Source organism: Phaseolus vulgaris, chromosome 10 (genome assembly GCF_000499845.2).
Source record: "Phaseolus vulgaris cultivar G19833 chromosome 10, P. vulgaris v2.0, whole genome shotgun sequence".
Classification (NCBI taxonomy): Eukaryota; Viridiplantae; Streptophyta; class Magnoliopsida; order Fabales; family Fabaceae; genus Phaseolus; species Phaseolus vulgaris.
Window position 1 is genome coordinate 43,506,576 of NC_023750.2, and position 27,934 is coordinate 43,534,509.

At 31.0% G+C, this 27,934-nt stretch overlaps 5 protein-coding genes across 5 annotated transcripts; 3 read left to right on the forward strand and 2 right to left on the reverse strand.

Annotated features, from left to right (window-relative positions):
- Positions 1-1,072: 1,072 nt before the first annotated feature.
- LOC137818134 (protein POST-ILLUMINATION CHLOROPHYLL FLUORESCENCE INCREASE, chloroplastic) lies at positions 1,073-4,287 on the forward strand. Its single transcript, XM_068621371.1, has 8 exons — positions 1,073-1,272; positions 1,815-1,941; positions 2,132-2,216; positions 2,711-2,789; positions 2,906-3,019; positions 3,109-3,221; positions 3,833-3,943; positions 4,047-4,287. The coding sequence occupies exons 1-8, from the start codon at positions 1,191-1,193 to the stop codon at positions 4,170-4,172; spliced, it is 837 nt and encodes a 278-aa protein (XP_068477472.1). The 5' UTR covers positions 1,073-1,190; the 3' UTR covers positions 4,173-4,287.
- Positions 4,288-5,411: 1,124 nt separating this feature from the next.
- LOC137818133 (phosphatidylcholine:diacylglycerol cholinephosphotransferase 1-like) lies at positions 5,412-7,458 on the reverse strand. The gene is given in 4 exon segments (XM_068621370.1): positions 5,412-5,679; positions 5,682-5,961; positions 6,596-6,733; positions 6,927-7,458. Coding segments are annotated over 4 exon segments (900 nt in total). The 5' UTR covers positions 7,281-7,458; the 3' UTR covers positions 5,412-5,551.
- Positions 7,459-12,913: 5,455 nt separating this feature from the next.
- On the forward strand, positions 12,914-15,976 carry LOC137819628 (PTI1-like tyrosine-protein kinase At3g15890). The gene is made up of 4 exons (XM_068623530.1): positions 12,914-13,262; positions 13,638-13,785; positions 14,388-14,650; positions 15,142-15,976. Exons 1-4 carry the CDS (start codon positions 13,225-13,227, stop codon positions 15,788-15,790), a joined length of 1,098 nt encoding a protein of 365 aa, XP_068479631.1. The 5' UTR covers positions 12,914-13,224; the 3' UTR covers positions 15,791-15,976.
- Positions 15,977-17,952: 1,976 nt separating this feature from the next.
- Positions 17,953-21,786, forward strand: LOC137818135 (uncharacterized). The gene is made up of 5 exons (XM_068621372.1): positions 17,953-18,415; positions 19,269-19,404; positions 19,657-19,883; positions 20,922-21,095; positions 21,465-21,786. Exons 1-5 carry the CDS (start codon positions 18,254-18,256, stop codon positions 21,549-21,551), a joined length of 786 nt encoding a protein of 261 aa, XP_068477473.1. The 5' UTR covers positions 17,953-18,253; the 3' UTR covers positions 21,552-21,786.
- A 1,173-nt stretch (positions 21,787-22,959) lies between these two features.
- Positions 22,960-27,561, reverse strand: LOC137818137 (mediator of RNA polymerase II transcription subunit 7a-like). The gene is made up of 6 exons (XM_068621373.1): positions 27,444-27,561; positions 27,095-27,263; positions 26,116-26,185; positions 25,250-25,416; positions 25,063-25,136; positions 22,960-23,310 (listed from the first exon to the last, which is right to left on the reverse strand). Exons 2-6 carry the CDS (start codon positions 27,227-27,229, stop codon positions 23,250-23,252), a joined length of 507 nt encoding a protein of 168 aa, XP_068477474.1. The 5' UTR covers positions 27,230-27,263; positions 27,444-27,561; the 3' UTR covers positions 22,960-23,249.
- Positions 27,562-27,934: the final 373 nt, after the last annotated feature.

The following is a 27,934-nucleotide window of genomic DNA, read 5'->3' on the forward strand; positions in this document are numbered from 1 at the left end:
GTAGTTTTTAAATAAAAATGAGGAATCCGGGTCAAAATGTATTTTTGATATTTCGAGATTTAGGTTTTTGAAATACTTTTTCAGATTTTAGAATTTTTTTAATATTTTTTTTATTCTGGAATTGTTTTTTAGAATGTGATTTTAGTTTTCTAATTCTATTTTATAATTTTATTTCAAAAGCATAAAAGATCTATTCCAATTTTTTGTTTTTAGAATGTATTTTTAAATTACAGATTTTTAATTCCAGAATGAAGGGCAATTTTGGAATTTTGAATTTTTTATTGGCTCATTGGGTGCATGAAGCAATTACTGTTAAAATTTTATTAGGGTAGATTTATTTATTTTTTAATTGGTAAAATTGTAAAAGAAAAAATTAATACTCTTTTATTGGTTACAATGCATGCAATTCATTTTATTTATATTATTATATATTTTAGTTTACTACTTATAATACAAATTATTTGTTTTTACTTAATACTAATAAAAACCTATTTCATTAACCTATTATGCATAAAAAAATAAATTTATATATTAAAAACTGATTTAACCAACTAATCTTTTAACCTTGAACACACTAAAAGTTGGATTAGAAAAAAATGGGTTGATCAATGATGAACTAACCTTAATGTTTTGGGTTAGTCAGAATTGGCATGGCATTATTCAAAACAAAAATCTCAAATGAATATAATTTGTATATTATTTCTATATTACTAAACACTTTCGTTTCTATAAAAAAAAGTTTTGTTATGAGTATTGTAAAGACATTATATGATGAGTTTTTTTTTTCTAAAATATGATATATGGATAATCATGCACTAGATTATAACTAGAAAAATAAATAATTTTTTGTTTATTAAAATAAAATAATTTAAAAATTATATTAATAAATCATAATGGTAAACTGGTATATTTTAATTTGGAGAGTTATCAAAGTAACATTTTTCTTTTTCTTTAGTATATTGTGTTAAAAAATATCTGAAAAATTTGACTAATATTGTCTTCTTAGAAAAAATCTTTGGTTAGAGCTGTTATTTCTCTGTCATACCCTTTGCCACTTGCCACTTTCTACACACACTGAAAAATATCATCTATCTCTTGTTATCTCTTGGCTATTATAAATTTGGACATGTTCAACTCTTAGATATCACTTTGCTTCTTCTCTTCACTACCTTACCTTGTTCCAACCAGACATGGCTGCAACCAATGCCTCTATCTTTGCTTCTCCCACACAACCATGCTTGCCTGTGCCTCCTACCATTTCAAACACCCTTTGTCAGTCCCTCTAACATGCCTTTATTTCATTTTCTGCCATATTTTGTCAACAATAATATGTTATATATTGTATCAACATTTAAGATTTTGCTGCAAAGGACCATGTGATTTGAATATGCATAATTTTTATTATGGGTGCTCTTATGTGTTTATATCTTTCTTGACTGCTGCTAAAAGTCCTAGAACAAAGTTTCTCCACCTTGGTGGGAATCAAAAGAAACCATAATTGCATCAGAACTTTACTAAAGCTAAAACCTGTTGTGTTCTTATCTGATCTGACCCTTTTGACAATTTCCTTCCTTTAATCATTTCTCACTTTGGTGGAACAGGAGTAGCTGTTGGGTTGTTATAATCATTTTAATTTCATAAGATGGTTCATTAATACTGAATCTTTTGATAGATTTATAGCCACTCAGACTATAATATTTTTGTTCAATTAGATTTCTTATCCCTTTTTTCTACTGTGGATTTTTCATCTTAATAGGAGTGTGAACTATGTTGCATATTTCAATCAAATGTAACACTTGTCATTTCTCATGCAGCTAGCCCTTTTCTCAATGTGTCCTTACCAAAAAGTTACCCTGTGAAGCAAAAGCATATGAAAGTTAGCAAAAAGATCAGTGCTGCTGCTGTTGCAACACCAACAACAACAACTGAGAAAATTCAGGAGTATGAATTCCCCTTCTTGATGATACCATTTACTATTTTTGCTTTTTTTTTCACATCACTATTTTAGTATTATACATATTGGAAACTAAATAGTGAAAGGGTGGTGGGGATGGTGCTCAAGTTATGCAAATAAAAGTTAGTTTTGGATAAACTTACTACAAAAGCATCATCTATTATTAATGTTTTACAGGTACAAGCTTCCTTCATGGGCTCAGTTTGAAATTGGGAGGGCTCCTGTCTATTGGAAAACAATGAATGGCCTCCCTCCCACTTCAGTAAGTGTAATGTTTTGAGTTCACTGATTGCAAGATACTTAATCCATTACCTTTTAGATATGAGCCTCGGATACACTTATCGGACACATACCACACTTGTAAGATATTGATGAAGTGTCTAATTCAAAAAATATTTGTTAGATTTATGATAATTTTAGCACGGTTCTAACACAATTTTAAAAAAAATAAATATATTAATTTTCTAAAAACTCAAACTTACTGTATAAATTTTTATTATGATTATAAAAATAAGGAACAAAATTCCTTTTGAACTAGCTATGAAAAACATTTTTCTGCTTCGAAAAAAAAAACCGAAACCTACTTGTACACATAAATCTTTATTGTTAATTTATATAATTCATAATTATATAATATATAAATTTGTGTTTCTGTATCCTACATTTTAGATTATACACGTATTTTCATGTCCGTATTCGTGTTGTCAGTGTCTATGCTACGTAGTCTTTTAGTAATTTTTTTACAAATTTTGGCAGGGAGAAAAGGTAAAGCTTTTGTATAATCCAGCAGCAACTCAACTTGTCCCTAGTGAAGAATTTGGAATTGCTTTTAATGGTAATGTTTGTGATGATTGGCATGATCAGCAATATGTTTGAGAAAGTAATTTTGCTTAATACTTGTTCGTTTTTCTAGTTCTTTTCCAACTGAGTAGTAACATTTCATTCATTCAGGAGGTTTTAATCAGCCAATTATGTGTGGTGGTGAGCCAAGGGCTATGCTTAGAAAAAATAGAGGCAAAGCTGATGCCCCAATATACACCATTCAGATATGCATTCCAAAGCATGGTAATATGGTACTCTTGCTTCTAACTATACTTTGCATGCAGACAAAAACATTCAATGTTATCTTGTTTTTACATCTCTTTTTTGTGCAGCTCTGAACTTGATCTTCTCCTTTACAAATGGAGTAGACTGGGATGGCCCTTATAGACTGCAATTTGAAGTTCCCAAGGCTTTGAAGAACAAGCCAATTGAGTTTTTTAATAGGGTAAGGGCACAACTTTCTCTGAATCAACTTCCTCTGGTTTCATACTCCACTCATGTTAGCTTTATGATCAGACTCCCAATATATCTTTGGAAGAAGTAAGACATAATGGAAGGTCCATATATGTCTGATAATCTCAGATTTGATTTAAAATTACAAAACCTTTCATGCTAAAAAGAAGTTGGTGCCAATACTAGAGTTATGTGCATGACAAAATCAAAATACTAGAGAAGTATATTTGGGGTTGTGAGAATTTAGTACATTTATTTTGACACTAAGGAGTTGTTAAAGAAACGAAAAATGTTATTTTGACAACAACACTGGTAACAACTGATTTATAACTGTAGTTTGTTCAATACAATTTCAAAATTTCAAAATTGTTCCTTTTCAGCAAAATGTATTTATCTTTCTATGTTATAACCTGATACATGGTTTTCATGGTTTTCATAGTTTGTTCAATACAATTTCAAAATTGTTCCATTTCAGCAAAAATAATGTATTTATCTTTCTATGTTATTACCTGATACATGGTTTTCAATTTATCAGCACTTCTTTAGTTAACTTTTCTTTAGTTAACTAGACTTTGAATTGGGTGTACTGTTATTATGTGATAGGGATTGGCAGATGAACTGAGTAAAGAAGGAGCATGTGAGAAGGCAATATTTCCAGACACAAACACAGTTGTATCCAGATGTGCTATGATTGGCAATTTATCAAAAGAAGGGGTGAGAACATTCTTCCATTTTTTCATTGTCTTCACTCTTTAAAATGGTTCTTTTGCTTGGAACACTTTCAGTTTCTTAATGATGAATGAAAACATTCATGCAGGGAGATCGCTGCGATCTGAATCTTGTTTTAGGATGCACAGATCCTAGTTCTCACCTCTACAATCCTCTAGCCAATGTAGATGATGGAACATGTCCAATTGATTTGGATTCTGAGTCTGAGGATTAGCACTATACTTTTCATAAATATTCATTTGGATCATACTTTATGTTAGTTTTAAGTACATAGATAGTGCATATTGTATATAAATTTCACTCTTGAAAAAACTATGGTTTTATCAAAACATCTTCACTCTCTCTCTCTTAGTCAAGCTGAAAGTTTAATTTGTGTGAGAAAAGTATACATAATATTAACAAACTACAGTTTCCATACTTGATAATAAATATTCATTCAATTTCATAATCACTGTATAAGAGTTTTGAAGTTTGGATTTGTTGTTAGAATGATTAATCTTACAGTGACGTGTGCATGTCATATCTATTTTTTTTTTTACCTTAAGATATAAATTATCTTGATATAGCTTAACTTTGTTAGCCTTTTGAGATTTAAAATTATTCATTAGAGTTTTATAATGAAATAATTCTAACATCTCATACTCAATAGATAACATAATCAATCCATTAAATTTATCTGATAGCATAATTGATTTTAAATATGATTTAATCAATTTAAATTATGAAAAATTTATTTTAGCGATCACAATAATTACAGTTAATGTTAAACAATATTATATGTGATTAAATATATTTTTCGTCTCTCTACATTTGTTTTCGTCTTGATACTATAACACGAATTTGATTTTCATTCCTATCCAATTAATTATAATATGAAAATGATTAAAATAAATTCTTATGTATAATGGATATCAATTTGCAATAAAAAAACAACAAGCTTTTTAAAACAAACTAACAACCATTTCACATTAAAAAAATCATTTTAATCAATTCAATATAGCAAGTTTATGGATGTTATAAAGTTTGAACAATAAGAAGAAAACTAATTTCGTATTATAATACAAGGATAAAAAAAACTAATTTCGTATTATAATACAAGGATAAAAAATATATTTAACCTTATAACTAAGTATAGATTTGAAAAACTTATTCTTTGTATATAAAGTTTAATATTTTAAACTCTAATGTGGAATTGATAGGAATACTCAAATTAAAAAAAAATCAAAATATGCCAGATGAAGACAAACTAAAATGTAAAATATTAAAGTCAGAGTCTTTTAATTCCTTTCATGCTTCCATCACTCCATGGAATTATTCAAAAGCAGCCTTATATGATTCTTCTGACTTTGCTGGCCAAACCAATCAAAAGAAAACTTGCATATACAAATAACCACTACATTCAAATTCAAATCAAACTTTAACACAACCAAAGTACACAATCTTAAATCTGATGTAATAATCAAAACTTAATTCCTTTAATCATTGAATCATGGCAAGAGAATTCCAACTTACACAGCAATAAGAAAAAGAGACTCAGTACACTGTAATTAAGACTACTCCTACTGTGATACTCCCTCCTACAGTATCATTCTTTCATCTTTTCTTTTCTTTTCTACAATCCAAACTCTCACCCTTTTGTGTACTTTCCCATGACCCTTTTGTTAAACTCCTTTTTAGCAAATTATGCACACTGTTCAGGAAATCAAATCGTGCTTTGTGGTGAGAGCAGTTTTCCTTTTGCTGTCTTCGTACTTGGCAGCTAAAGAATCAAAAAGAAGTCCAGCACCAACCCCTACGGCCAAATCAATAGTGTAATGGCCTCTGGTACCCAGCAACCTCACAGCTTGCAAAACATTCAGCACATCAAAAGTCCATGCCAGTTCCCTCCTCTGCATCCTTCTCATGTCCAATGAAGCAATCACAGACCCTGCAACGTGCCCCGAGAAAAACAAGAAAAAAGACACGTTTCCAACAGGGAAGTCCGCACCAGAACCCAGAAATTCCTATTCACCATCAAAATTACATAAAACAACCAATTAAAACAAGTTTCAATGATCAAAAGCAAAATATTCTTCATGTGTTTTCTTTTTTTGCTGAATCTCCTCTTGTTCTGACAAGTGTTTAATCACCACCTGTTATTTCTCAAACCAAAGAAATTTCTGAAATTATAAATTTCATCTAGATTTCTAAACTTAAACACCAACTGTTATTTCAATCTTTATACATACATTAATATTACTCTTCTAAGTTTCGACCTGCATAATTACCAGACTGCAGTTATTATGAAAACCTTCTTTTTCTCTGGTTTTTTCAAAGACTTGAATGAAATAACAATGTCTAACACTTTTAGGACAAGATAGATAATATAGTAATGAACCCTTTTGGTGACATCCTCCTAAGTTAGAATCAAGATAAAACGTTGATTCTAATGACAAAAACAACACCAAATTATTTGAATTGAGAAAACTTGATACCATTTTTTAGTGATGTTCTCTGATCAAGCTTAGAATTAGTCACACAAACATTCATTAATTAGGCAAAATATCAAGTAAAAACTTAGATTCGAAATCAGAGAAAACTATAACAAAAAAAAATGTGTCTAAGCTTTGTTTTTGTAGAAACTGAATGATCGATCACCTGAGGCAACGGGAGCTGGGTGGAATACCCCAAAATCCCACGAAACGTGAACATGAACAGTGTTGAAATGGTGGCTCTGGGGCGTCCTTCAATCAGCCACGTCCACAAGATATAAGTCGTTTGCATTCCGACAAACACCTACGCATCTCAAAAGCCATCAATGCAAAGCATAGAAAAATTAAACAAAAAAACGCCGCAAGATCAGATTTTGAGACCAACCCATTTGCATTTCCTTCAAACAATTCGATTCCGCAACTACCCACAAGAAAAATCCGAAACAAAAAAGAAAGAACCCCGTCGATTCAGATCTGGGAAAGCGTGAACGACGTACCGTGTTGAGCGCGGCGAAGAGCGTGTTGAGGTGCGGCGACGCCTCGAGGATCGCGTGGAGGTGGCGCGTGGCGATGAAGCCCAAGTCGAAGGGCGGCGACGACGGCGGAACCATGAGGAGCGTGTACTCCACGCCCATGAAGAAAAGGAGTCCCAATGCAAACAAACACGGCATCCAATGGTGGGTGGCCACGTGGACCGCATCGGCCACGGTCCATTTCATGAAGGAAGCGTCGGAATAGTGCGTAGAAGCGGCTTTGGCCACCATGGCGCCGTTTGCCACCTTAACGCCGTTAGCTGGAAGCGTGTGGTTTTTGCCCCTGCGCTTGACGGAGGAGTTACCGGCGCCGTTCATGACCGTTGGAGATAGCTTTTTGGAGTGCGAAAGTCATAACGAGGGAATGATATAAAAACCACAGAATACGGAGTGGTGACGGAGTTTCCTAGGTTTGGCTAAGGTTAGATTTTCTTTCTCACCTTCCACTTCCAAAGTTTTCTTTTTTGCTATTTTTCTTTTTAAAAAATTAAAACTTCATGGTAGTGATTGGTGCTGCATGTGATTTTTTATGCCTTTTTGGTTTTTGTGGTCACAAGTTGCTTCCTTCCTTGCACCAATTGGTCTGAGGAACACGTTGAAGGTTTGTTCTGTTTTTTTGACATAGTTTTATTTTGTGCTCTGTTCTTAATTTAGTCAAATAATCTTATTTCTGAGGAATGTGATTATCTAATTCAGTTATACATGGCAGAAGCTGTCAACTGCTATAACTAACTGCAATTTTCTATTAATTTTATTTTACAAAACGAAGGCAACAAGTCCAAATATGAAGACAAAGAAAATTTGTCCTGTTCTTCGTTTTAAGGATGCGGATTGGGCTCAAGCACATGACTCAGAGGTAGTTTCTTTTGGCTTACAATCGTACGACACGATTAAAATTATTATGTTTAAATTGAGGATTAACGAGAGTAATCGGTGATCAAGCACTAGATAATATATTCTTAATCACGACTCAAATTTTTAATCTGACCCAATAACAAATGGTTCGTGATAATCATATAAATAATCATAAATTTCAATAATCAGGTATGTCATTCTTCAGTATTAATAACACCGATTGCCAAACACCGAAGTTTTACTTTAACGTTTGAGTGTCTTTTACCTATACCATCCAAACTTATAGTTCACAAAGACAGAGTAGAGAAGTAAGAAAAGTATGTTCTTTTGGTTCCGACCCTATTCGAGAAGTGATTAGGTTTCATCGTTTCATTATCACGCAACTAACTAACTTTGTTGTTCTGGAAGGAAAATAAATGTGTTTTTAACTATGAGTATGTTATATAATATACCTATATTTTGTTAAGATATCAAGGTTTTTGTGAATAGTGGTTAATTTGGTATTAATAAAACAATATCTATAATTAAAATATAGAGAAATATAATTATAATTTAATATTAAAGATTAAAAATAATATATTTTATAAGTTTTCAACATTCTAAATACATATAAAAGTCATGTGTCGTCTTATTTAGGTTTATGGTTTAACCATACATAATAATAATTATAATGTTGCTTCATTATTTACTTTTTTACTTTCAAGGAGAGAAAAAAAATAAAAGAAACATCTAAATAATAGTTTTGAAAAAATCGTTGAACCATTACATGATAAACTTTTACATACTTGTTATTTATACTAGTATGTTTGTTTTAACTAACGCCAACATGGTTTTCCTTAAAAAAATTAATATAAGATAGTTTACACAAAATTTGAGAGTGTCCTTTTTTATTTTTCTTATCTTTTGTTTATATTTATTATTATTTTTTTAGTAAGTTTTATAAAATTTAAGAAAAGGGGTCAAAGCCCAATAACTAAAGGCCCAACAACCCAATGACGAGTTAAATTTTTTAGGCAGTTTCTTCCTGCACCCTTGCATTTTTCTTCCTGCACCCCCACAATGTAATGCAAAGACAAAAATATCCCTACTAATTTTTAGAAACCCCAAAATACACATAAGACCCACACTACTCTTTCTTCTTCCGGACAATGCAATTCGGTAATTTTACGGAATGAGAAATTCGCATTTATTTTTTTGCATTCTGGATTGAAAAATCCATAAATATTCTGGATTGGTGAATACGGTAATCTTCCAGATCCATCAATCCGTAACAAAAATTAGACTTCTGGATTCAGCAATCCGAAAATCAATAAGTTGCTTTCAAAACACCCCTTTATTTGAAAAAGAACACGAATCACTTCTAGATTGATGAATCCGTAGCACACTCCCAGATCTCAATATCTGGTAACCTGAAAAACTCTAGTTTTTCCAAATAAAAGGTGAAGGTCAGTTTTGGAATTTACAAAATTGTGGGGTGCAGGAAGAAAAATGTAGGGTGCAGGAAGAAGAAGCCAATTTTTTTAGTAAGTATTACTAGTGTGAAATTTGACATAGTCAATGACATGTTTTCATTTTTTTTTGTTTGAGTTGTGTATTAAATATCTGTGTATATTGATAATTAATAATGATAGTTTTAGTTTTTTATTTTATATATTTCTCTTTTTCTCACATTTTTTTCTTTTGTATTATCTAATTTAGGAGAATATTTCATTATTAATAATAAATTTTTGTGAATTTTTATATATCAAGATTCTTTTATGAACGACACTTCAAAAAGCTCAATAAGTGATTATTGTTAATAATTTTTTTGTTAAAAGCTCACTTTCAGTATAACTTTAATAATTTTTGTTTGAAAAAGAAACCACAACATCAAATCCACTTTAAAATCAAAAATTCATTTATGGTATCTAGTTAGAAAAGAATAAAAGAATATATATATATATATAAATAAAATAAGGTAGAAAGAGGAAATAAATATTAAATTTTGTAAAATTTTGAAGGACTCAAATACAAATTTTCATCCAACATTTATAAATATATATTCTTATATTTTTATTGATGGTGATCTATATTTAGGATGAAATAAATTCATCCCTAGAGGTATTGTTTAAACTTGTTCTGATTTTGACGGATAATCTTTGTATTGATTGGGTACAAGTATGTGTATCGACAATATTTGATTTTTAAAATTAGACATGATAACCCGGATGAATATGTACATATTTGTCTGTCTACATACTCTCCCGTGGTCATATCTGTCCCATTTTAAATTAGTAAAATATCTTTAATTTGTCATATAATTAATCTAAAAAACTTACATTAATTTTTATTTGGTCTTTAGTTTCGCAACTTATTATAATAGGTCGAGACTTTTAACTCATGCGTGAAATACATATTTATGGGTCTGACAAACTATTGCTATAATAGATTCTAATACCATATTAGAAAATAGTTTAAGTCTAAAATCCACTTGTAAGATAAAATCTGCATTTACTTATATACTATGAACTGAACTTATATTTAATCGATACGAGATCTTCAACCCATATATTTCTTTATTGCTATTCTAATCTTTTGCAAAAGTTTATTTAATTATATACTAATTTTCTAACAAAAATTTCATGAGAAAAAAAGATGAACATAAATTTTTACTTCAAAGATACTCAAATTTGTCTAACCAGCTGCGTTGATGTCCTTGGTGCCCTTGTGCAGTGTACCTACAAATCCAAACTCACTTAAAAACTCACATGAATTTGGTTAGTTTCTTAATGTATCCTCGTAGGAATCTTTATGAACAACAACTCCATTTTTACACTAATTTCCTAAAATGATGAAAAATGTTACAATCTCTACCCTAATTGCCAATTTTTGTGACAAAAAATTACATCAAAAGGGATTCTCTTGGATAAAAAAAATATTTCAAAGACGAAAAAGGAAGCTCAAAAGTGTAATTTCACAAAATTTATTTATACGCAATATAAACTACTTTTAAATAATTATTAATTAGCCTGTTTGAATATAAACTATTTTTAAAAAATAACATGAGGAAAATATTAGATCAAAACAAGTCTCATAAAACCAACTCAGACTCTTCTATTTAAAACTTGTATTTGTCTTTAATAACTACCCCTCTCTACCCATCATAACTAAACCATTTAAGTGTTTCACCTATATTGAGTAATAAGATATAAATGCTATAATCTTTTTTAGCATAAATTTGATAAGTAAGATAAAGGAATCTGCATGGTCGATACCAAATTCAGAAAAAAAAATGCATTCATATATTTGGATACATTAAGTTCTAATTAGAAAGTTTTTTTAAACAAAAATTCGAACTCAAGTCGATTTAGATAACATCATTTTGTTCGTGATTTTAACAGACGACGTTAATGTTCTGACTTCAAGTTCGTTAAGATAATATCATTAGAATCAATCATTGCATCTAAGATATTGTCTGCTTTGAAGTTTTAGAATCAATCACCGCATCTAAGATATTGTCTGCTTTGGAGTTTTTGAGTTCCGTTATCCTTAAAAAAACGTTTCGATAAATTAAGTGAGAAAGGTGTATTTAAACTGCATTTACATTTACTCCTATCAAATTATATTTTGACAGTAAAAAAAACAAAATTAATGTATGACACTATATGTGATAAGAAAAAATTTATTCCATAACGTTTTCGGTGTTTTTTTCTTTTAAATACGGTAATTTTAATTTGATATTTTTTGAAATAGACAAAAATAATTTTGCTTTAAAGTTGGAAAAGTTGTAGATGTTGAGCACAATTTTAGTAAAATTTAATATAACTTAAGTCAAATAAAATTACATTATTTATGAGAAAAAAATCGTTTTCATAGAAAGAAAATAATGTATTATGTGTTCTAACATATCCTCTCTTATATTATATTTTATGTTGGATGCCAAAATTACAAAATAATGAGAAAAAAATCTTCACTTATGATCGAGTATAAATAACTAATCCTAATTAAATTAATTAATTTTGTAATTAACTGCACTAATACAAGTCTCTCCATGATCAATATTGACACTTCAGTGATTTTAAACATTTTTTTTTCGTATGTATCATTCCGTAAAAGTTTTTTCATTTTTCATTTTTGTTTTTGTTTTTGTGGAAGGTAATTTGATATTTTATAAACTAATAATATTAAATAATTACAAATTCACAAGCCAAGGAATTAAAAAAAATAGTAAGATGGGTTTGGATTAAATAATTATTGATAAAGCAACATAGAAAAATTAAATTACATTATTTAATCAATAAATAATTTAAACTACATTATTTAGAAATGAATATCATATTTGATAAAAATAACTATTTATTTCATTAAATAATTTAACAGCAGAAACGTGATACATTTCTTTTGTTCCAAAACAACTTACAGAAGTTAAATTCTTTCATGAAAACAATTTCGAGAGAAAATTAGTTAAAAAATATATCGAAAAATATAGTTTTATGAAAATGTTATTTTTAAAACACAAACTAGATAAGAGAACTATAACTTTCCCAACTCCGAAATTATTATAATAGATCAAAATTAAATGCATTTCTGATAAGATGAAATTTTAATTATTGTAAGATCTTTTTATACCATTTTAATTTTCTCTTTTACATATAAAAAAAGAAATAATATAAATATATATTATTGTTTGTCTATTTATTTGGTATATAATTATTTTTGTCTATTTAAACAACAGATCCTTTTTTCATTTATTTCTATTTCTGTTTCTTTTACTTTTTTTTTGGTCACAACCTTCTTTTTTGGGTTTTGTAGGTTAAGATTGTCATTTATTTTTAAATTAATTTTTTTTAAAAACATAATACAACCTACTATAAATTCTAATATTATTATTTTTTTAAAAATTATAACTTCTAATATATTATTTTATATTATATAATAAGTCATCATCATTTTTCCAAAAGACAATTAAAATAATGTTAAAGAGAAATGTGGGTCCCACACATATTTTGTTTTGTTTAATAATTAAAAAACAATAACTTTTCCAACAGCTGGAGTTCAGTGTGACAAGGTCTGAGAGGAGTAACTGCCCTTAACTTCCCTTAAACAGAAGAAGCTCTGTTCTTTTCTGTTACCACTTTCTTTTGAGTTTCTCTGAACATCACCTTTTGCATTGCTTCTTCCTCCTCCTCTTTCTCTTTTCTTCTCTTTGTTTCATGCAACACATGTTTGTTCATCTACCTTCACTCTGAGAACTGAATATCCATCCTAAGAAACAAAGTCCGAGGTTAAAGGAACACAAGGACAACATCAACACACCTTTTGGGTTGGTGGGTCGGTTTCAAGTTTTTATTTTGTTCACATTTTCTGGGTTTGTTTTGCAAAACAGAGAGAAGGGAGAAGGTGGGTAGGTCTCATTGGTGAAAAGGTTATGGCTTTTTGGTTTTGTTGCGGAAAAGTTTCGAACCGGTATGAGAGTAATTCATGAATCTTGTTTAACTCTTTTTCTTGCTCTGTTGTTGTTTTTTTGGATCAAATTAGATGTTTGTTTGATTTCAGTTCTTGTGTTTAATTTTGAAGAAAATAATGAATGTTAGATATTTTTCATTGTGCAATCTTGACTCTTGTTGAGTAAGAAGAATCAATTAAGTTTGTTAGGTAGAACTCTAGAGGCAAAATTAGTAGAGAAGATTTTAAGTGCTCTGAGCATACAAGGTGTATGTTTCATTGATCCTACACTGGCACAGTTCTTTAAGTGCATCTTTTATCTTCTGGTCTCAGTTATGCCTTTTCATTTTATTTTCTACCCAATAGATGTTTGATACTGGAGTCTTGTTCATGCAGGGCAAGGCGAGGGAAAGAACAACCCACATGGCGGGTGTTTTCTTTGAAGGAATTACACTCTGCTACGAACAATTTCAACTATGACAACAAGCTTGGAGAAGGATGCTTTGGCAGTGTGTACTGGGGCCAACTTTGGGATGGATCGCAAGTATGACTATGCTTTGAATTTTATTCATTTACTTATTGCTGTTGTTATTGATGCTGTTGTATCAAATCTGCTGCATTCTGTGCCTTCTATGATTGTTCTTGCGCATTTTAGCCACGAATAGGGTGATGATCTTGTGTTAGAGTGTACCACTCGAAAAGTTATTCGTATCTGGAAGACTTGTACAATATACTGCATTCATGCACTGGAAAACCATAATGTTCTCTATAGTTAGTGAATGAGCCCAAGTAGTATGATACCTTGATGTTGATAAGAATTTTAATATTCAGTTATTCATTCTTATTCTTAGCAATAGCATTGAACTAGAATGGAAAAAGGTTGTATATTAATCAAGAGAGTGAAATTGTTTTACCTTCCTTAATGGATTTGTATTTAGACTAGTGGGATTTGGTTTTATCTAGTGACGTGATTTCTAAAGAATATATGATCAGAAGTTTCAGGGGTTAATGCTGCATAAACCTCTATTCAAAACCTTTTATCTAGCGCTTGAGAATTGAAGCTACTGTAATATGCTGATGACAAGCAAATACCACGGATGTATATTATATAAACACTTTATTGTTTGAAAAATCTTGTCATTTCAGATCGTGGTGAAAAGATTGAAAGTTTGGAGCAACATAGATGAGACAGAATTTACAGTTGAACTTGAAATCTTGGCAAGAATACGACACAAGAATCTTCTCAGTTTTCGTGGCTTCTGTGCTGAAGGACAGGAACGGTTAATTGTGTATGAATATATGCATAATCTGAGTCTCCACTCTCATCTTCATGGACACCATTCATTCGAAAGCCCTCTCGATTGGAATCGTCGGATGAAAATAGCAATTGGTTCTGCTGAAGGAATTGTGTGAGTACTAACCTTACTTTTCTTATGAACTTCTTCTACCAATAAGGCTCGCACACTAATCTTAAATGACGTGTCCATGTCAGACATATGTATCGAACACTGACACTCGTACGGCATTCGTAAAACACGTATCGGTGAAATGTCAAATTCAACAAATATTTGTTAGATTTCTATCACGGTTCTAACACAATTTTAAAAAAGATAAATACATCAATTTTCTAAAAACTCAAATTATGATTATAAAAATAAGGAACAAATCTTTTTGAACCAGTTACGAAAAACATCTTTCTGCTAAAAAAAAATCTGAAACATACTTGTTCACATAAAGTTTCAATTTATATAATTTATAATTATATAATATATAGATCTGTATACTCGTATGCTACATTTTAGATATTGTACGTATTTCTGTGTTCGTATCAATGTCCTCAGTGTATGTGCTACGTAGTCTTCCATAACCGTTTATTATCCATAAATCTTATTACTTTCAGGTACCTTCACCACCAAGCAACACCACGTATCATCCACAGGGATATTAAATCAAGCAATGTGTTGCTGGATTCTGATTTCCGGGCCAAGGTTGCTGATTTTGGGTTTGCCAGGTTGATCCCTGATGGGGCAACACATGTGATGACTACAAAAGTTAAGGGAACTCTTGGCTACCTTGCACCAGAATATGCTATGTTAGGTAAAGCATATGAGAGTTGTGATGTCTACAGTTTTGGTGTTCTCCTTCTAGAACTCGCCAGTGGCAGAAGACCAACAGAAAAGCTTAGTTCCACAGTGAGGCAATCAATAGTTGATTGGGCATTGCCATTGGTTTGTGAGAAGAAATTTGGTGAAATTGCTGATCCAAGACTGAATGGTAACTATGTGGAGGCAGAGCTTAAAAGGGTTGTTTTAGTTGCACTTATGTCTGCTCAGGATCTTCCTGAGAAGAGACCAACCATGCTTGATGTGGTAGAGCTACTCAAGGGAGAGTCTAAGGACAAATTTTCTCATATAGAGAACAGTGAAATGTTCAGAAACCCTCTAGATGCAGAAACCAATGATGGAACATCAGAGACTGAAGACAGTTTCGACTATATCTCAGAAGAAAAAGAGTTAGAACGTCCATTGAGAGAGAATGCTGAACTATGAACTATGGCTGTGATTCTGTGAAGGCTTTTATGTTGTTTTGGTATTGTTGCAATTTTGCAAGTCAACACTCAGAGCCCTTTTTTAGCTTAGCTTGGGTGTGTTTGCTGCATGAGTGTGGTTGTGTGAATGCTGGGGGTTTATCCGTTTGTGTAGTGTTTATCTGATATCACCATCGTGTTTCATTCACCATTGTTACCATGCAATATTGCTTTTATATTTTGGTGAACAGTGCCATATTAGAAATTGTCAAATATTTTCTTCTAAAACATTCAGCTTCACTCTTTTCACAACTGTGATGACTGACATCATATTGAAAAGTATAAAAGAATAGTTTTTGACAAAATACATACAAACTACAATGCATTCAAAATTAGAGTTTGTCCTAACTGAGTGATGGAGCATTATCTATGTGAAATTATTCCAAATATGATGCCTATTACAATCTAATACAATCATTAGAGATAATTGTATAGTACGGTTAAGTGTATCAGTTAAGATCGTTGATTGAATACTCCTATGAGATAGTTTCGACAAACATCTTTTATCATAAGATTAATGTAATCAAGATACGAAAATTCATCTAAAATTTGAAGGTTGACTCGAAAATCTACCTTAACCTTGACTCATGCGTTAGAGGTTCATCAGAATTTTATAAATAAACACACTAATCATTACAATAATATTTTATTATTTATTCAGCATATTTTATTTCAAAAGGACTCTATATTTCTTATATAATGATTAGATTGTTTTCTTGAAAATGTTCTTATCTTGTGCTTGTTAGTGAAATGTCTATTATCATTTCACTCCTCATATTATAATAAAGATTTATATATATATATATATATATATATATTAGTTGTCTTTAAAAAATTAAAATATTACATGTTATTATTAATAATGTAATATTTAAATTTAAAAATATAAATAATATCAATGATTTTAATTAAAAAGGTTGCATTCATAAAAATTAAAATTAAAACCACGATCTAAATTTATATTTGGAGAAATTTGATCAAGTTGAATCTAAAACATTTAAATGTGATGAAGTTATTTGGATCAAATTTAATTTGAAAACAATATTTAGGATGAATTCTAATGCTTTATTTGAATTAGATGATGTAAAGTGAAAGTATTAATAAAGAGAAAAAAAAAACAAAATAAATCATAAAGAATAAAGTTATTTGAATTAAAAAACAAACAAAATATATTTGTTTATTACTAAAATTAATATTATTAATTTTAGTTATAATAAAAAATATATTAATTACATTCTCTCGTCAATATAAATATTTATTAATAAATGAGATTCTCTTTTAATACTTTTTTGAAATGTAAAAAATCTTATTTAACTGTTCTTTTAAACTCAAATAACGATTTACAATAAAAAAAATCACCTATATAACAAAAAAAGCTATCTACAGTATATTTTTAATTTTTAATAATTTAATAATACTTCTTATTTTAATAATTATTATAATAAATTTTTTATCTTTTGGGAGAAATAAATAAAGCGCAAGTGTAAGGATTCTATTGGTGCGTATTAAAGTGTTATAATACACGAGTTAGTTAAGGATTTTATACTATTAGTAATTATAAGAACTTTTCTCTTAAAGATATGAAATTATTTTTAATTTTTATACAATATTAAAAAAGTAGCAAAATATTTTTAAAGAAGTTACACGTTAATTTTTTTTTCCGGAAAAGGAAATCGAATCAAGTGAGGTAAAGCTTTTAATACTCATAAAATAATAGCAATACGAACTGTTAGATAGATAGTAAAAATTTAAAAAGTAAATTTAATGCTCCACACAACATTCATGATAATAATTAAAAACTAATTTAAAATATCAGTTTCTGTGATTTAAATAAATTTATTCTTTATTTTTATACTTATAATAAAAATTTAAACAATAAATTTAAATTTTTAAAAAATAATATATTTTTTATTTTTAAAATTGTGTTAGAACTATAGTAGTGTCATACCCGATATAACAAACATACCATTTAAAATACTCGATACAGACACACCATTTAAAATACTCGATACAACAGACACATCATTTAAGAGATGTGTCGAAATTTTATATATATATATATATATATATTTTAATAAAATGACATCATCTTAAATTTTTCTAAGTTAAACACATTTGAATTTTATATACAATTTTGAAGGTTTTGGTTTTATAGGGAGAATTTCCGACAAAGGAAAAGCTGGTACCCGACGCGCTGGTAAGCACGTGGAAGTTCCGTCTCCTCTGTGGCATAGCACTATAAATAGTTCTCTCAATTTCCACACTTTTCCTCTTCCAGGAACAGCGCAGAACCTAACCCTCACGAAAACCCTTCGATTCTGATAACTCTCGTTCTTCCCAAACCCTAACCCCAATTCGTTCGGATTGAATTGGAGGCGATCGTCAAAGGATTGTTTGAAATTGGTAGCGTTTGCGTTGAAGAACGATGTCTGCTGCTGTGTGCGGAACCAAGAGATCCTTCTTCGAAGACCTTCCTCCGTCTCCGCCACTCTCCAAGAGGCTCCGCTGTTCCTCTTCGCCGATTCGCTTCCCTCCCCTCTCTCTCATCGACCAACTTCGCCCGCTCTTTCCCCACATGGACGACCTGGTATCTGTTGATTTCTTTCTCGCTTTTGCTTTTTCGTGTGTTTGAATCCGCTCACGGTTACACTTTACTGTTTCGCGAATTTCTTAAACCCTGTGGTTTATGGTTTTGTTGCTAGGTTAGAATTGTAGCTTATCTTCTTGGGCTTATTGTTGTTATCTGTTACCGTGTTTGGTTTTCCTTTCGTTTTTCTTGTGCTGCAAAATAATTAAAGAATGTAATTTTGGCTTGAATCGAGATAGGGAATTTCCGCCTTTGGTTTTGCGTTCACACTTGAACTCAGTAGCTGTACTGACCTGGATTGGTCATACGCATTTAACGAACATGTTAATCAATATCCGATTTACTGGTTTGTGGTTATCGACAAAAAGATTTGTGCAAGTCGCTTTGTTTCTTTTTGTCGAAACGCCCCTCATTTTTTCTTATGAGTTTTGGGGTTATCCCTATTCATTTACCATGTTTCCCATTTTCTGGGGTGTTATGAATGCTGTCACGTGCGAGGGAGAGGAAGAGGTAATGCCAGCTGTGCACCAATTAGGTGCCATGGGCGGTCTAGAATATCATAATTAGGTCTGGAATATCGTAATTGGGGCTAGAAGTATCATAGTTGGGCCTAGAGTGTCATAATGGAGCCTGAAGGCCCAACGCTGACTGACTATCTGAGGTCTTAGTGCCTCTCAATTGTTAGTGTTACTGGGGGAGTGGTCATAGTAAATGGTCGCAAGCTGGCATTTGACTTTTGGCTAGCCGGTCCAATTTATGATGTTTAAGGTTGGTGTTAGTTAAAAGGTGTATGATTGATATGGATGATTCTCTTCCTCATGTATATCTTATCGGTTGTTATTTTACCTTTCAGGTTCTTGAGAGGGTTCTTCAGGAGTGTGGGAATGATATAGATGCTGCTATCAAGAGGCTGAACGAGCTTTGCTTGGGAAATGCAGATGGAAATAGAAATGCTGAAGGATCGGATGTTATTGTTAATTTGGATGCAGGTATGGTTGGATTCCATGTGCAATTGAGTGCTTTGTAGACTAAACTTTTACGACAAAATTATGTTTCTGCATGCTCTATGATAGGATCGTTAACAGTTAGTTAATTGCATTTTGGTATTGTACCAGTGGACTTCTGTGCTAACCTTACAGGGGCTGTGGAAAGATAATGATATGAGTTGAATAAATTACGAACAAGTTTTGGTAACAAAACTAATTGAGAAATTTACTTTTTTTTTTTGCGAAACTCTGTAGGTAAATTGGAAGATAATGGAAATGCTTCTGTTCCTGAGGACCAGCCTACTTTGAACAACCACCACCTTCCTGTAGATGGAGCAGAGTGGATTGACTTTTTTGTTAGGGAAATGATGGTTGCTACTAGTGTTGATGATGCTAGAGCCCGTGCTGCGAGAATGCTGGAAGTTCTAGAGAAATCAATCAGTGAAAGAGCAAGGGCTGAGGCAACTGATGCACTTCAGAAGGTATTCATTGTAAAACCATTCAAGATTCATGTTGTCAACCAAACTCTGATGTCTTGCATGTCTGAGTGAATGTGTGTTTAGAGGAACAGATCAATTGTGTGATGTATGCTATTGACCATGAAGTAGCAGTTGGGTGATGTTGAGTGATTTGAGATTGTTTGTTTGTGGATGAACTCTATTGTTAACTTAAGCTGAGGATGGTTCATTCTAATTCTTTCATTGTAATATTTTTACTTTGTTGTTTTGCGTAATGATTCTGTGTATATTGTTTTAGTTTCACTAGCCTGTATACGAGGTTAAACAAGAAAATAAACATAATGGGGAACTAAGTGCTGGGTGGCAAGAAGTCAACAAGAAGATAACCTCACTGTATCAAAGAAGAGAATTCTGTGTTAGATGTATGGACTTACTTGACAAATTTAAAGGATGTTGAGGTTATGTACCTGTAGTAGAAAAAATAGTAGAATTTTGGCCCAGTGGTGTTTGGGTGTATGTGGAGAAGATATGTAGAAGCTCCAGGAAGGAGATTAGATCAAATATAGGTTAGTCTTGTTGTTAATAGAGGTAGACGGAGGTCAAGAAAAGTTATTGGCAAAACCATTAAGAAGGATTTAAAGGTCGTTTGTTTACAGAATTGTTTATGATAAGAGTAATATGACATTATTTCATTCATGTAGCCAAACATAGTAGGAAAAGGCTTGGTTTTTTGTTGCTTGTATGAGAAGATAAGTCTGGAGAGAGGCTGAAACTTACTGTGCTTAGACAATCTGGTCTATATGGATCTTCTTTGAATAAACATGCAAAGTATGTTGTGGCTGATTTTCTACAATACTCTGTAGTTTGTTTTCATATAGAAATATTGTGTAATTTTTTTAAAAAAGAACTAGGAGCTAGAAATATAATGCTTAGACTGCACCTTTGCTGATAGCTTTTCTGATATTCTATATTTTAGTATCTGGCGATTTAGGAATAAATCTATAGTGTTTCTTTCTGGTTCAGCTTGTATCTTAGTTGTTGTAAAAATGTTCTCATTTTCAGGAAAATTTGATGCTGAAAGAACAAATTGAAGCATTGATTAAGGAGAAAAATTCTTTCAAAAATGCTTTTAGAATCCAGCATGAACGATTTGCTGATTACGAGGTTAAGAACCAGGAGTTGCAGCATTTGAAGCAATTGGTGTCTCAATACCAGGAGCAGATTAGAACTCTCGAGGTTTGAATCAACTTTCCATCTTAATTGTTCACAGTCACAGCTGATCATTGAGCTAAGGATTTAATCAGTGTTATCTCATGATTTGGCCTTATTTTTTCACACTCTTTTGTTTTGACACCGATAGTTAGAAATGCATAGTTACCTTGTCATGTACTTCTCATTTGGGGTTGAGAGTCATTCTAGCAATCTGCTATTTATATATAGGTTTACAAGTGTTCTATTAAAATTGGTCCATTTTTAAATTCAGACAAACCGATTGGTGACAAAGTGGTGGATGAAAAATCTGAAGTCATAAATAAATTGTTACGTCCCATTAATAATTGTTTTTGTGCATACTGATGATTACTATGTCCATTGATTTGTTGACAGGTGAATAACTATGCTTTGGCAATGCATTTGAAGCAGGCTCAACAGAGCAACCCCTTTACAGGGAACTTCCCACCTGATATCTTCTAACGTGGTGAATGTCTATAACGTAATAATAGAGGCAGCAAATAGCTGCTTCAGGTTGACTAATTATGTCTTGCTATTTGTTTTCTTTCATATAAAGGTTAATGGTGCTGTAATCTGCTTTTACAGCTTCTGTTTGTGGTAGCATTTTCTGCTTTTATAGTATCCTATCAACACAGTATAGAATCCACCACTATATTAATATTTTCAGTCAATCCTATCAGTATTATCGTTTCGAATTTATCTTTTTCCAGTTTTTGTCAGTAGGATTGAGACAATGTCCATTATATTAGACTGGAACAGTTGCATTATCATTTTCTTTTCCAAAATAAGTTTACTTATATTATCTACATAGACACGAACACTAATACGACATGAATATGTATAATCTTTAAAATATAAGACATGAAGATACAAATCTATATATTATATAATTATAAATTATATAAATTAATAATAAAGATTAAATCCAGTTTTTTTAAGTAGCTTTTTAGTACAAAGATGTTTCAGCATTTTTATTATCATATTAAAAATTTATATAACAAATTTAAGCTTTTAAAAAATTAATGTATTTTTTTAAAATTATGTTAAAATTGTACAAAAATTATTAAAAGTTTAATAAATATTTTTTGAATTTAATATTTTAGTTATACGTGTCCATACTTGATATAGACACATTATTTATTTAAGAAAGGAGTCTTTCTCGTACTAATCGGAATTAAAATTTATATACTTCGTACCAACCGAAAACTAAACTGCATGACCTTCTTAAACTAAACCATCTATCTATTGTTGAATTGTATAATTAATTGAAAAAGAAATGTTTTTCAGAAAGTTATGCGATTTAAAGCAGAAAAATCTATGTTAAAAAAATATTATATAATTAAGAGGTTACATTATTTCAAATAACTGGAAGACAATGGAGTAATGTTTCTAAAACTAAATATAATATTTCAATTTCCAAAAAATTATATAGGATTTTTTTATTAGTATTTTTAATTAGAACACTTTATAGCTTGTTTCATTAACAATAATATATCATTATATGTTTGAACATAGTGATATCAACATTTTTTTTAAACCAATTCAATGCCATTAACAATTTTATTCAGTTTCCTTACCCTTTTTTTTATTTCATTTATATATTATTTCTTCAATAAATGAATTTGCAATAGACACGATACCTATTTAAAAAAAAAAGCTAGAATTAAAATTTAACTTCTAATCAAAGATATTGAGTCTTTATTTTCAAACTTATATGGTGTCTAAGCACTCTAATAGCTTATTCCTTGAATGATTTATGCTTGTCCTCATCATCATTCTAGGTAAATGGTGTTAAATGGTGTTGCTGTTCATTATGTTAAAAGTGGAGGAAATGTGCAATAGAACCATTCAGGAAAACTAAAAGTGAAACTTTCCAGAAAGATGGTAGTATAATAGTATTTAAATAATATTCAATACAAGCAAATTCGTCCCACCACTATCCTACATTGACAATTCAGACTTCCATACACTAAATATTTATAAGGGCAGTAGCAACACACAATTCTTCTAATTCTAATATATCTCCACAAGATGCAAAACAGCTTTTATCTAATCTCTTGCTTTAATCTTTTCATCCTTTGTTAAAATTTAGAGGTCAAACCCGTTTTAAAATTAATTTCATCCGTAGATTCTTTCTGTGAATACAAGATAGAGAATGCTCTAATGACCATCAAGTGTTGCCAAGGACTCGTTAAGGAGCCGTCGTGCTTCTTCTCTCCTCCTGCAATAACAAAAAAAAGTCAAACACCATTTTCGTCCCTACAAGATTAGGATTCGATAACATTTGTCCCACCAATAAATTACCAATCATCATATTTTTCAGGAAGGAATCGGTGTAAAAAAGAACTAATACAATAATATGAACACAGTAATTCCTTGATTCAAGGTTAAGGATGCCTCCAAAAGAAAGAAAACAATTAAACAGATAAATAACTGATAATTCGATAATTCTCCTCCGTTTTTTACTTACTCCTTACTATTCATGGTTTATATAGTAGATGAATTACTAAATCAGTGACAAATTAATAGATCGGTGTCTAGGTGGCATGTCTCCATAATAAACTAAGGAATCTAAATAATGAAAATGACTAAATTCGTCTCCTAACAAGTCTTCTTTCTCTCCTTATCATACAACTGATTCAATGTTTTGAAAGATCAAAATAGGATTTTACTCTGACAAGATTATAATAAATGTTTGTCCCAATCATGCATTAGTATTATATAAAAGAAAAATAGCTGCTCAATTTTCACCAAGGCAAAACTAGATAAGCAAGGAAAAAAAAGGTAGTAAGATATGCTAAACCATCTCCTACCCACAATTATAGTTCACTCCCTAATTTAAGCATTTCCCTCCTATCAACTTCCTTTGCACTGAGGATTTAAGCATTTAAACCCTTACAAATAGCCACAAATAATGTTAAGAAATTATAGTTCACTCCCCCACTTAAGCATTTCCCTCCTATCAACTTTCTGTGCACTGCCTATAAAATCTTACATTTCAGACCAATCAAGTTTCACAAGCATCACAGCCTTTTTTTTTTATCCAAAGCTCGTTGAACTTAACCAAGATGCATTTAAATTAGTCTTCTAAGTCCCAAAATTTTAGAAAAGGGTTGTAGAATAAGGAAAAACGTGAGAGGTATCCATTGACAGTTTTAATTACGTGATTAACAATTCAAACTTTCTTATGGTCTTCCATGGGTTTAAGAAATATTTCAAGTATGCAGTTATTTCGCGTAATTTTAAAGAGGTATACTGTAGTTATTAAGGTAAACAGACATGGGTAAATGAACCAAGGAGGCATAATAACTCTATAGCAAGTTATAGGCTATTTTTTGTAAGGTTTCTGTTAGGAGTCCCATATCGAGTAGCTGAGGCTTTACTACCGCCACTACTAATATTGTTGTTGAGCATTGTTACCATTATATAAACATATACATATCTATAAATTAATTTTAACATGATGGGAGTTTTTTAAACTATTTTTCAAAACTAAGAATCACCCAAAACCAAAAACTAAACTTTTTAAAAACTAAAAAATGGTTGCAGTGTTTGAAATTTTGAAAGTCACAAATAAAAATACTGAATGAGGCCTTACTACAAAAAAAAAAAAAAAAACAGGATCTATTATATACATCTGAGGATTGTTTTCATCATGTAATAATATATTAATATCTATATGCATCAGTCTAAAAGACATGACTGATGATTTATTCACTATCCAAAATAATAGTTGATCCAATCCATTAAGTTCTCCTATGATTGGACAGATGGGTTGAACTAATGCAAGGACAATTTGGATTGTTAGTGGATAAATGGAAGAAATTACCACCACCCATATAAAACAACTAAATTGTTAAAGGCTCTCAAATTGATAGAATAAGTACATTTCAAAGTGCTGGTACCAGAGCAAAAGATTATTTTGGTTTTATGTGCAATTAAGAAACAATAACGAAATATTATATGTATATACCTCTTTATATCCTCCACTGCCTGTTTACGGTGTTGTATCTGAAGTTCCAAAATGTGAATCAATGTTGCTCTCGCCTACAAAGTAAATACAAGATATAGTTAAAATCCCAGACTACGGGAAGAGAACAGCAGCATGCCAGTCAAAGGCTAGTATATTTCCTGAGTAAGTTGTATAGAATAGAGTATACCTGATGAGGACGCAATGAATTTAAAAGGTGATGTAAGTTTTTGAATACAGTTGAAATTTCTTCGACTCTCCTTGCATACTGTGAAGGTCTCTCAATAAGAATATCAGCAAGCTCCAAGACATGTAGTTGCAGCTCTCCATTAAGTGACCTCAGCTCCTTCTTGAAATCTATAGAATATTGGAATCTTTTACTTAAGGATGGAAGGTAAAAGGTTTAAAAAAAATCTTGTAATGGTTATGCTAAAGCAACTAATAATCAAAGAGAAAATATTGTGGACAATTGACCCTTTTGAAATTACTCACTTTATGGACTTGGATGTCATAATTCTGGAGCAGTAGGATTATATGCAGGTTACAATGAACAATTTCGCCACAAATGCTCAAGACGTAATACGACATCCTATCATGTAACTAAGGGAATAGATACCCAATTTGGAAAGCCAGTGCATGTAAAGTTGCAATTGACGTTGTATCTATTCTAGGTTTGTGCCTTAGTGATTCATCTTTCTCATACTGAAATTTCCAAAAAATGATGAAAATGAGATGGAATACTTTTGCAACATGGCACCTATGGCAACAAAGTCTAGACAAACAACCTAAAAGTGAGTTATCTACATTACTAAGCAAGGATTCACAGAAGCATTCAAAGGTTAAAGCGACATTCATAATGATACTACCAGCTCTCATGGAGCAAGAAACAGAAGTCATATCATTTACTATTCTTCTTGGAATGATAACTTCCAACTGGATAACATTGAAATAGAAAAGCATCATAATAGAAAATCCAGAACTATTTGTAGCAACTTGTGGTCCTTTCAAAACATTATCAAATCAAGTTACACATGAATAGGGCTGAAAAATTCCTACCAACATTAGGCCCCTTAGAATAGAGCTGGCGCACTCCTTGTTCTTCCAAGCTTGGCAGAACATCACTAGTCTATGAGAAAATAAACAAAGAATTATAATTTTAATAAGTTATCATGACATACATAAAAGTACAAATAGATAAATAAAGACTTTGTGAAAATTGCATATCAGACCTACACGAAGAAACCCCATTTTAAGTGCCCACCTAAGCAAGATTTCCTTAAATCATTAAGAATAACCGAAGAAGCAAAACTTACTACCATGAAACAACTTATTACAAATCAATATGCACAAATCAAAATCCTAGGTTTGTGTGAAAAAACTGCGAAAATAAATTTATATATATAATATATTGTTACAACAGATTATAATAAAAATAAATTTATTTTTGGATAAGTTTGCCGGAAAAATGATTTTTAAATAATTAATTTTATTTGGATGCATAAAAAAACAGCTTTTACACTGTAATTTTTTTTTAGAAAAAACAGAGGATGTGTACGAAGCGGAAAGAGAATAAAAAAGGTCGTTGGAAAATTTGACTAAAATGTTTGAGGGGGAAATTTTATCATAAACTACAAAGGTCCAAATACATAAAGTCAGCTTAGTTTTTTTTTTGGTTTACAAAAAGCTATTTTTTCTTCTAAATTTTAGCAAATGTTCCCAAACACAGTCAATAATAATTCTTAAACAGCTGAAATCAATAACTTTAAGCTATTTTCCCAATCACGTACGAATTCAATAAACCAACCAACTGACTCCCACATAAGCTGTTTCAGGTTTTATTTTCACAAGCCAAAAATCGAAGCTAGTGAAAATAAGCATCTACAAAAGCTTTCATATCTTTTGAATAAATTTGTAAAACCTTAATGTGCACTTTCACAAAGAAAGTGTTTATTATAGCAACGTCACAGCAATTGCAACAGCAGAAGCTCATTTCAACATTATATCCTAAAAACACATCGGAAAAAAAAATGTTTACCGTGTAATTGCCTCCGAAACAAACGTAAGTCCCTTCAATGGGCGGCGGAGGCTCGGGAGCAGACTTAGGGTCTTGCAAGTACTCCTTGTAAAGCCTGTAAAAAGGTGGCGGTGGAGGGTATGTCGCCGTTGCCATAATTAAAACCTTCTAAACTTCACAATTTCACGATCTGCGGCATCATTGTATGAGACAACACCAAAATTAGGGCATGGAAGACACAAATGCTCACCCTCTCTCCGTTGTTCAGTTGCGAAATTAATTTCGAGAGAGAAAGAGAGAGAGATGTTCGCTGAGACACAGAGAAGCAAAGGAAATAGAGAAAATGATAAACAGAGAAAGAGGAACTCACGGAAACCGGCGACCGGTGAGCTGCGACGGTGGCGAGAAGGAGACAATGAAATTAGGTTTAGAAAGGGGAAAAGGGAACTGTAAATGCGAACCGGAAAATTTGAAAATAAAAAGTCAAAGGAAAACAATAAATAAAAAATAACAAAAAAAAAATGAGCCGTCAGATCAAAATTAAAAAATCTAACGATTGATAATTTTTTTTTTAAATTATTTGTTTTGATAATTATTTTATAAAATTGTATCAAAATAGGAAAAACAATTCTTTCAATTATGTTGAAATTTCATGAATAGTATGTTCGAAAATTTGTTTTTTAACTAGTTGGAAAAGTAAGATATGAAATGTATCATAAATTAAAGAAGAAGAAAAAAAATATAGTGTTTATTCTTAGAGTGACTTATTTCGTCTTTGTTTTCTCCGTCTATATGATTTTTAGGTATAGTAGTCTCCAATTGATTCTTCCTATCATTGGGAACCTGCAAAAACACACTCTG

Excerpts from the sequence above, each read along its gene's own strand:
- LOC137818134 (XM_068621371.1), top strand. The coding sequence starts at position 1,191 with ATGGCTGCAACCAATGCCTCTATCTTTGCTTCTCCCACACAACCATGC. Across the intron at positions 2,790-2,905 it reads ATTTGGAATTGCTTTTAATG|GAGGTTTTAATCAGCCAATT; the intron begins GTAATGTTTGTG and ends TCATTCATTCAG. Across the intron at positions 3,944-4,046 it reads GCAATTTATCAAAAGAAGGG|GGAGATCGCTGCGATCTGAA; the intron begins GTGAGAACATTC and ends ACATTCATGCAG.
- LOC137819628 (XM_068623530.1), top strand. The coding sequence starts at position 13,225 with ATGGCTTTTTGGTTTTGTTGCGGAAAAGTTTCGAACCG. Across the intron at positions 13,263-13,637 it reads TGCGGAAAAGTTTCGAACCG|GGCAAGGCGAGGGAAAGAAC; the intron begins GTATGAGAGTAA and ends TTGTTCATGCAG. Across the intron at positions 14,651-15,141 it reads GGTTCTGCTGAAGGAATTGT|GTACCTTCACCACCAAGCAA; the intron begins GTGAGTACTAAC and ends TATTACTTTCAG.
- LOC137818135 (XM_068621372.1), top strand. The coding sequence starts at position 18,254 with ATGTCTGCTGCTGTGTGCGGAACCAAGAGATCCTTCTTCGAAGACCTT. Across the intron at positions 18,416-19,268 it reads TTCCCCACATGGACGACCTG|GTTCTTGAGAGGGTTCTTCA; the intron begins GTATCTGTTGAT and ends TTTACCTTTCAG. Across the intron at positions 21,096-21,464 it reads AGCAGATTAGAACTCTCGAG|GTGAATAACTATGCTTTGGC; the intron begins GTTTGAATCAAC and ends ATTTGTTGACAG.
- LOC137818137 (XM_068621373.1), bottom strand. The coding sequence starts at position 27,229 with ATGGCAACGGCGACATACCCTCCACCGCCACCTTTTTACAGGCTTTAC. Across the intron at positions 26,186-27,094 it reads GTTTCGGAGGCAATTACACG|ACTAGTGATGTTCTGCCAAG; the intron begins GTAAACATTTTT and ends ATTTTCTCATAG. Across the intron at positions 25,137-25,249 it reads ATTCATTGCGTCCTCATCAG|GCGAGAGCAACATTGATTCA; the intron begins GTATACTCTATT and ends TTTACTTTGTAG.